This window comes from Camellia sinensis, chromosome 4 (assembly GCF_055761805.1).
Source record: "Camellia sinensis isolate YWXY chromosome 4, ASM5576180v1, whole genome shotgun sequence".
Lineage (NCBI taxonomy): Eukaryota > Viridiplantae > Streptophyta > Magnoliopsida > Ericales > Theaceae > Camellia > Camellia sinensis.
In genome coordinates, this window is record NC_138964.1 from 187,867,131 (window position 1) to 187,876,299 (window position 9,169).

Consider the following 9,169-nt stretch of genomic DNA (forward strand, 5'->3'; position numbering starts at 1 on the left):
AAGATACTGAACAATCACCTTATATATAGGATTTTTTTATTTTCTTTCCTTCTTATGGTTCATTTGTTTTTTTAATATGATCTACACTTTTTATCTTCTAAATTTCACAATAAAAATTATTTATACAAAAAATAATAATAATTTCATTAAATATCAATAAATAAATAAATAAATAATATTTTATTTTATAAAATAAACTATTTAAGTTCAAATTCATAGTTATTATAAATTTAAAAAGAAAAAAAAATATAATCTATTTTTCTCATTTTAGAAAATAGACGATTTAAATTTGAATTCACAGTTATCATTCATTTTAATCATATATATATATATATATATAATCTGTGATTCAATGGAACTGATTTTTTTACACCAATCATGTTTATTACTAAATTTACGAAATAAACTATTAAGATGATCAATGTGGAGAAAAATTATATAATAGTTTTGGAGTATCACATGGATATGTTCTTTCATTTATCACTATGTATTATATTTATTAATATTCTTCAACCACCTAATATAAATAATTAATATTTCACTTTTTTCACCAATCATACTATCATAGAATATCACGTAATCGTACTTGTAGATCAAGAGAAGCACAAAATAAAGAGAAATTATTGATTAGTCCAGGAGCAATATCACGTGACACTTCACATGTATTGTCGTTAGTGGAGGAAATAAGATTTACTATTTTGCGTTAAGAGATTGAAAAATATGAAGAGACATAAAAATTTAGAATTATCCTGAGATATAATTACGTGATATCTCAATACTCATCAATAATTTTTTGGAAATAAAATATATAGAGAAGGGTCCACATGGATAAAGCTCATATGTGGGGCCCAGAAATCACATCATAATGTGGTGAAAGTGGACGTAGAAGTATAAGTAGAGGTGGGCAGCTCCTAGTATTCTTCCATCGAGTCTGGTTTTGGGGTTTAGTTTAAGTGGAATGGTAAGTGGAGCACGTGCTTTCCTAGCCACAACAACGTCAAAATGACTGATACAGAGCGCCCTTTCTTTACACTTTATTTTATATATACACAACTATAATTTGCAAATTCCCTCAATATAATCCCAATCGCAACCATATCAAAATCTTCACTAATACCAATCCTACCACTTGTGTTTTACTTGTCCTCTCTTAAAATTTTTTTACTCCCAATTTTTTCACATTTTAATCCCATCATGAAAGACTCTGTTGCTTCTGCCACAGCCTCCGCACCGGGCACCGTGTGTGTCACCGGAGCCGCTGGATTCATCGGCTCGTGGCTCGTCATGAGGCTGCTCGAACGCGGCTATATTGTTCGTGCAACCGTTCGCGATCCAGGTATTCAAACCCGGTTATTTCTTTCATTAATTTGAACACAAGAAAAAAAATTTAAGTTTTTTTTTTTAGAATGGTATTGATATGTTATTTTGAAAATTGAACCGCGGTGGCGATGTGGCGGTGCAGCGAATTTAAAGAAGGTGAAGCACTTGTTAGACTTGCCGAAAGCTGACACGAACTTGACACTGTGGAAGGCGGATTTGAATGAAGAAGGGAGCTTTGATGAGGCCATTGAGGGTTGCTCTGGAGTGTTTCATGTTGCCACACCTATGGATTTTGAGTCTAAGGACCCTGAGGTAAATAAAAAAAAAAAAAAAAACATTCAATATTTGTGCAATTTACAACACAAATTTCACATAACCCATGTATGAATTCAATTGCAAAATTGAAAATATGCACTCACCTTTTACTCAAATTTGTTTTGGATAACATAATTTGATCATAGAGGTATACAGAATTTTTTTCTTTAATTGATTAACAAAAAACAAAACAAAACACAAAAGAGTGGCTTCATTACAATAATGAGGAGTTCATTGTCAGTTGATGTAGTCTATAGTTGTAAATTGTATTTTAAGGGGAGTCTTGTATACCTGTCCGTAAAGTATATAATTGTTTGAATTAAAATTAAAGTAAAAAAACATTAGAATTGCACACTGAAAAATGAGATAGTTTTATGCTGTGTTTGGATAGGGGATTTGAAAAGGAAAAGGGAAAAGGTGTGTGAAAGTAGGTGAAATATAGGCATTTTTATTTACATTTCACCTACCTTTTCCATTTTCATTTCCAAATCCCTTCCCAAATCCCTCAACCAAACACAGCATTACTTGAATTTTAAATATAGTGCATTAAATATGATTCTTTTAAAAGAAATTGAAGAAATCAAAATCCAGTATCACCCTGTTTTTGTTTTGGGTGATGAAAAACAGGGGTGATCCTCCTATTAGCTCTTTTAAAGGTTCATTGCAAAATCTTTGTTTATTCACAAAAACTGTTTTAAGAATTTCCTTGATAATAGGGTCCCCCCTTAGAATAAATAATAGGCCAAAAGAAAGGTGGCAACTACTTGGGAAACAGAAGACAACAAAAACAAAAATGGTTAAAAAATCTTTGGTAGGCTAGCCAAGTCAATTTATAAGGAAATATTGAATAATAGTCTTGATTGACTTAATAATAAATCAATAAATAGTTCTCATTCATGAAGAGAACTGTCCTTGTAATTCTAAAAATGGGGTTAAGGAATCCAAGGAAAATATTTTACCTCAAATTAGTTCCTCTACTTTTTTATTTACAAAATCAAGAAAATTCCAGTCTTGATATTTTGAGTGGAAAAAAAAAAAAAAAAAAAAAAAAAAATTGAAAGAGAATAGTGTTTAGTGGGTTATAACAACTTGCACGTTACTGATTCAAAATCTAACATTAATTACAAGAATATCTCTTTAATTAGCACTAAATGTCATTAGTTTATCCTTCAAATTTAATATTGTACGTTTAGACTCCAATCTCATTAGTTTATCCTTCATTAATTAGCACTAAATGTCATTAGTTTATCCTTCAATTTTAATATGGAAAGAGAAATGTTAGGTATCATGAAATTTTTTTCATGAAAAATTTGTGACCCTTAGATTACCTTAATTAGTGTGTGGTGCTTTATTCTAAATGTAATCTAAAAGTCACAAGTCTTTCATGATCATTTTCATGAAAGACTTTTCATGATACCTAGCATTGCTGATATGGAAAATGCTTGAGGTCCCAAATTTTTTACCAAACAAATGACCAAATATCTCACATGGGTGTGAGGCCCACAAAATTGCGGACCCCACACCCATGTGAGACATTTGGTCATTTGTTTGGTAGAAAATTTGGTATCCCTAGCATTACCCTTTTAATATTGTACGTGTAGACTCCAATCTCTTCACTATAGGTATTTATTCATTTTTTTTTTATAATAAATGAGTTTGAATGTACAATTTTGTTTTTATTCATTTTCACAATAGATGAGTTTAAATGTACAATTTCAAAATTGAAAGGAGAGTTAGCCTCTGTCTGGCAACTTAGGTTTTGGATTTTTTTTGGCTATTTTAGCAACAAAAGACAAAATATGCTATTTTAGCCACAAAAAACAAAACATCACATCCAACCCATAATCATTACAGTCTTCTCTCACAAAAAAATCCAAAAAAGTTAAAAAGTCAAAAAAATCCTTCTCAAACCAAATTTTTTAACCCAGACTAAAATAATTAAAAAAGTCAAAAAACTAAAAAACCAACCCACTTTTCAAACCAAGCCTTAAAGTGATATTCAGTCATAAATGAGGGATGCTCATATAATTAGCCGTTTAATCTATTCAATATGGACTCGAGCCAAGTATGATGTACCTATCCTACTAATTTTTCTCACAGCAATGATAGAGGGTCCGAATTTTCCAGGCTCGAATAGCTCGAATTTATCAAAACGACGTCGTTTTGGACACAAAACAACACAAAACGACATCGTTTTAATCAATTCAAGCCATTTAAGCCGCGAATATTGTGATCACCAAACATTTTTCTTTTTCTCAATAGCGAGGAACACTTTGACCCACCTTTGGTGAGGCTCGAGGTAAAACCTCATATAAGTGCAACCACGTGCTAGTCTCACATATCAGGCGAAACAAGGACTCGGACCTAAGATCTATTAAAAACGGGATGGAGATTATGTCCGGAATAATGGAGAATACTGCTAAAAACAACTTTGAATATTTGAAAACATTTCAACAGAGAAATTAACACACTGCCACTGGACTTGACCTACCATTCCCTTGCTTGAATCATCATCTAGCAGTTTATGTGATTTCAACCGAGAAATTAACCTAAAAACTTGAGTCTCTGTGGTTTTCATTTTTGTGAAAATGTGCAGAATGAGGTAATCAAGCCGACAATCAACGGTGTGTTGAGCATCATAAGGTCATGCACCAAAGCTAAGACAGTGAAGAGGCTGGTGTTCACATCCTCTGCTGGAACTGTTAATGTCCAGGAACACCAACAACCCGTTTTCGACGAGAACAATTGGAGTGACTTGGATTTCATCAATAAGAAGAAGATGACTGGCTGGGTTAGTATTATTACTTACTATATATTTTCCATCTCTACTTCTTTACTAGTATTATTATGTTTCTGATAAATATATTAGGTCTTCATTCAAAAAATTGTATTAAGTACCCTGTTCTTGAGACCAAATCTTTTGTTCCGATTTTCCCTGCTCTCATGTTCTAACTAATCTGTTTGATGATAGAGAAATAGCTTAAGACATGGCCCTAGTCAAAAATTTAAAGGGATGATCTTATTTTATAAAATGTTAATTAAAATAATATTTATGTATTATTATTGGGGACCTTTCAATAGCGAAGATTTTATTTTATTAGGTCTTTAATTAAGGAAGTTGTTTTCTTGCTTGGTCAAGCCAGAAATATCTTATTTAGGCTGTATTTAAATTATAAATTTGGGTATACATTTCACCCACATTTTTTCTTTTTTCTTTTTCCTTTTTTTCTTTCAAATTTCTATCCAAATATATGATTTAAACACAGTTTCAGTCTATTAGAAGTTTTATTTTGTACCTTTAAACATGGAGAATTTTTTTTGTGGCCTTTTACAAAGATCATAAGAGTTAATCGGGAAACACAAACAATCTTATTAAAACTCTTAATAAATGCACATACAGCGAAGCATGATTGGACATGCACAAAATGATCCCATTACCATTAAATTTTGAGCAATGAATCATATTTAGCCGCATGTAGATGTAATAAAATTTTAATGATAAGATTGTTTTGTGTTTTTAGAAAACAGGACCTAAATAATTCAAAGAAAGGGCCAGATTTGGAACAGAGAATTCTGTGTGCTATTTCTTAATAACAATAGTCATATGAGATGGTTCTGATGGTCTCTCTACACTGTCTCTGCAGATGTATTTTGTTTCAAAAACATTGGCAGAGAAAGCAGCATGGGAAGCAGCAAAAGAGAACAACATTGATTTCATTAGTATCATCCCTACATTAGTTGTAGGACCTTTCATAATGCCAACATTCCCACCAAGCCTAATCACTGCTCTCTCCCCCATCACTAGTATGTATACACTTCTCCCTCCACAATCACCATTTTTGTGTCCATAAACTGATCATGATAATATGATTGTTTTTGTATCATAATTTTTTTGTTGGGTGCAGGGAATGAAGGACACTACTCGATCATAAAGCAAGGGCAGTTTGTGCACCTTGATGATCTCTGTGAATCTCATATATTCTTGTATGAGCGTCCTCAGGCTGAGGGCAGATACATTTGCTCCTCCCATGATGCTACCATCCATGATTTGGCCAAACTGATGAGAGAGAAATGGCCCGAGTACAATGTCCCCACTGAGTGAGCCTCTCTATCTCTCTTCTTTCTCTACCCCTTACACGCCGGATGAGGATTCTTTGTCCCACTCCCTCCTGTCTCCCTATCCCAAACATCCTCTTTATTATTGGATCCATTTCTCCGACTCTAATCTTGTAAAAGAGAAGAAACTTGGGACAAAGGTTATGCAAAGTGAGACAGAGGATCCAGTTGCCCATTGGCTAAGGATTCTCTGTCCCACTCTCATGTCTCCCTATTCCAAACATCCTTTTTATCATTAGATCTATTTCTTTGACTCTGATATTATGAGAGAGAAGAAACTTACAACAAAAGGAATAAAGAGAGTGAGACAGAGGATTCGAATCCTTACCCACTTGCCCCTTCTTTAACTCAAAATTTAAACCCAAAAAAAAAAATTGGATGACATAAATGTTAAAAAGAATAAAAATTTGATTTCGAATCACCTTAATTCTACTGATTAAAATAGAAGAGTGATTCTTCATTATTTGAAATTACTTTTCCAATTTGATAACAAATCTACTACCTACACCTTCCATGGTAAAGGTAAACTCAAGTGGGTAATAATAAATTTACAATGATAAAATTGTTAACAAAGGGTAAGATTCTTCAATAATGCAAAGATTTGAATCAGAATATTTTGCGTATTAGATTACTAATAAGGTTCTCTTTTCCTTTCTAAGTTTTGATCATCCAAAAATATTGTAGCCTCGTATTTTTTAGGATTCCTATATATCTTCTGTTTCTTTCACCGTTACATCTCACTAGGTACAAGCTAAGATATAATTTATCTTCATTAATTCTTTCATGATTATGTCCAAGTAAGAAACTGATTATGAATTACATTTCTCCATGCATTTTTCTAGCTTTCAGGGACATTTTCTAATTTTCAGGAACATTTTCTATTTTTTTTTTCCCTTCTAACCAAACACCAAAAACTGAGTAGTTAATGCAATTTAAACGGTGTGGCTTGTGACAGGTTTAAGGGGATAGATAAGGACTTGCCAGTTGTGTCGTTCTCATCGAAGAAGTTGATAGGAATGGGGTTTGAATTCAAGTATAGCTTGGAGGACATGTTCAGAGGAGCCATTGATACTTGCAGAGAGAAGGGTTTGCTTCCTCACTCTTTTGCAGAAAACCCTGTCAATGGCAACAAGGTTTAAATATAAAAGAGTAACCAAGAAAAGAAAAGAAAAGCTCTTCGAAGTCTCTGTTTGCCAACTTTCAATTCTCTGTTTTTTATGTTTTTGTATGGTGGGGTGGTGATTGTTTCGGTGTATTGGTGCCTTGCCTTTTAATAATATATCGATAACAATGAGGTTTGGTATTCTCTTAGTAAAATGTGTGACTGTATTTTGCTTAAATAGTAGACAAGAATGATAAATAAATGCTATATAGCTCGAATTTGAGTTTCTTCGAATGACCGGAGTTTTAGTTTGCCGGTCGTCCGGTCAGTCATCCAGCAACAAGATAACAGCGGTAGACAAGTGTTGCCCCGATCGTTTGGGGAATCATTCGGACTGTCAACCGGCAATAATTTAGGCAAACTCAAATTCGAGCTACCAAATATTTTTCATAAAATAATATTAAATATCCAATCCATAAAATTTCTCAATTTTGACAGGAGGGACTTATTAGATCAAATAAATACATTTGATCTAATAGAATAATATTTCCGACTAGATTAATACCAATTCAAGTCATTTCATGAATAAAATGTGACTAATTAACCAACCAAAATAACTTGAAAAACTTGTATTTTTCACTTGTCTTTTGCGAATAACTTGTATTTTTAAAATAACTTGTATTCTATGTGAAACAAAATAACTTGTATTTTTAAACTTATTGTTTCAAAGCAAAACTCTCGTCGCAAAATCTTGAGATACTTTTCACTTGTCTTTTGCGAATACTTTTGTGGAGAAAAATAATCCCTTTTATTGAAAAAAAAAAAAAAAAAAAAAAAAAACTTTAATACAACACTTTTGTAGAGAAAAATTACCCCTTTTATTGAAAAAAAACTTTAATACAATGGGGATATCCAATGTAATTGGTAACACCATCTAATAATTTATTGTTATTTACCCTCTCATGTATATACGGCAAGGTAATTGTATCTGAAAAATGGGGTTGAGTCTCCATATCATGTAGTTTTATTTTTGTTAATGATATTACATCATTGATATCATTATTATACTAAATTTTTACTCCCCTTTATTTTCTGCCTAACAATACACAAATGATTCTAAATTAATTTGATAATCATAACAATATGTCTTCAAAAAAAATTTTAAAAAAAATAATTTTAATTTTAATTTTTTTGAAGACATAAGTGAATTGTTACCATTAAAATGATGTTCGCAAGTGCTTGAATTGAAGTGATGTTTGTTGCAGCTCCGATGACCCGCCAGAGCTACTTACATATGTTTTTTATTTTGTAATTCCGTGTCAGATTGCTTGTTAAGTTATCACAAAAAAATTAATTAAAATAAGTTTTTTAATAATAAATAAATTGATTATTCTAAAGTATTAAGAAAGATTTCTTAAAGAGTGGTGCTATTAGCACTCTATTATTTTGGACTCCTAATTTCTTTGGGTCCCTAATTATAAATTTTGAAACCCTCAAAATTACTTTTTTCCCCTCAAATAAATATTTCACATATTGAATGCACACCCCCCACATCTCCTCACCCCAAAAAAATCCATCTTTCAAAAAATCCTAACAAAACCCATCAAGAAAAAGAAGAATCAATGTGATTACTGTCTCTGCTGCCTCATCCACCATTGTCACAGTTGGTATGCTCTCTCTCTCCATATATATATATACATAATTTTTTAGTTTTCTCGTAATAATTTCTTTAGAAAAAAATTTATAATAATTGGTTCGGTTGGTTTTGTTAGTAGATATTATAAAATTGTAAGTTTAATAGAGAACTGCACAGTAATATTATCAAAGCTACTCGATGAAGGAATAACTTTTGAAACTGATAATGGATTTAGACTACTTCCGATCACTTCTGCAAGTGTTAAAAATTTTGACCATTTAATGTGTTAAGAAATTTTCATGTTCGGACCTACATTCCCAAACAATACTTATTTGTTCGAGAAGTTCCCGAACAAATAAGTAATGTTCGAGCCTGTATTCCTAAACTTGAAAAAATGAAAATTTCTACAAGCGTTAACAATTTTGGTCGTTCAATGTTAAGAAATTTTCATGTTTGGACCTATATTCCCAAACAATACTTATTTGTTCGAGAAGTTCCCGAACAAATAAGTAATGTTCGAGCCTGTATTCTTGAACTTGAAAAAATGAAAATTTCTACAAACGTTAACAATTTTGGCGAAATTTTCATGTTTGGACCTATATTCCCGAACATTACTTATTTGTTCAGGAATGTCATCCTGAACAAATAAGTAGTGTTCGGGCCTGTATTCCGTCAACGGA

General features: G+C 32.0%; 1 protein-coding gene across 1 annotated transcript; it reads left to right on the forward strand.

Annotated features, from left to right (window-relative positions):
* The first annotated feature begins 890 nt into the window (after positions 1-890).
* DFR (dihydroflavonol 4-reductase) lies at positions 891-7,062 on the forward strand. Its single transcript, XM_028203817.2, has 6 exons — positions 891-1,336; positions 1,463-1,632; positions 4,232-4,426; positions 5,280-5,439; positions 5,541-5,733; positions 6,707-7,062. The coding sequence occupies exons 1-6, from the start codon at positions 1,195-1,197 to the stop codon at positions 6,888-6,890; spliced, it is 1,044 nt and encodes a 347-aa protein (XP_028059618.2). The 5' UTR covers positions 891-1,194; the 3' UTR covers positions 6,891-7,062.
* The last annotated feature ends 2,107 nt before the right edge of the window (positions 7,063-9,169 follow it).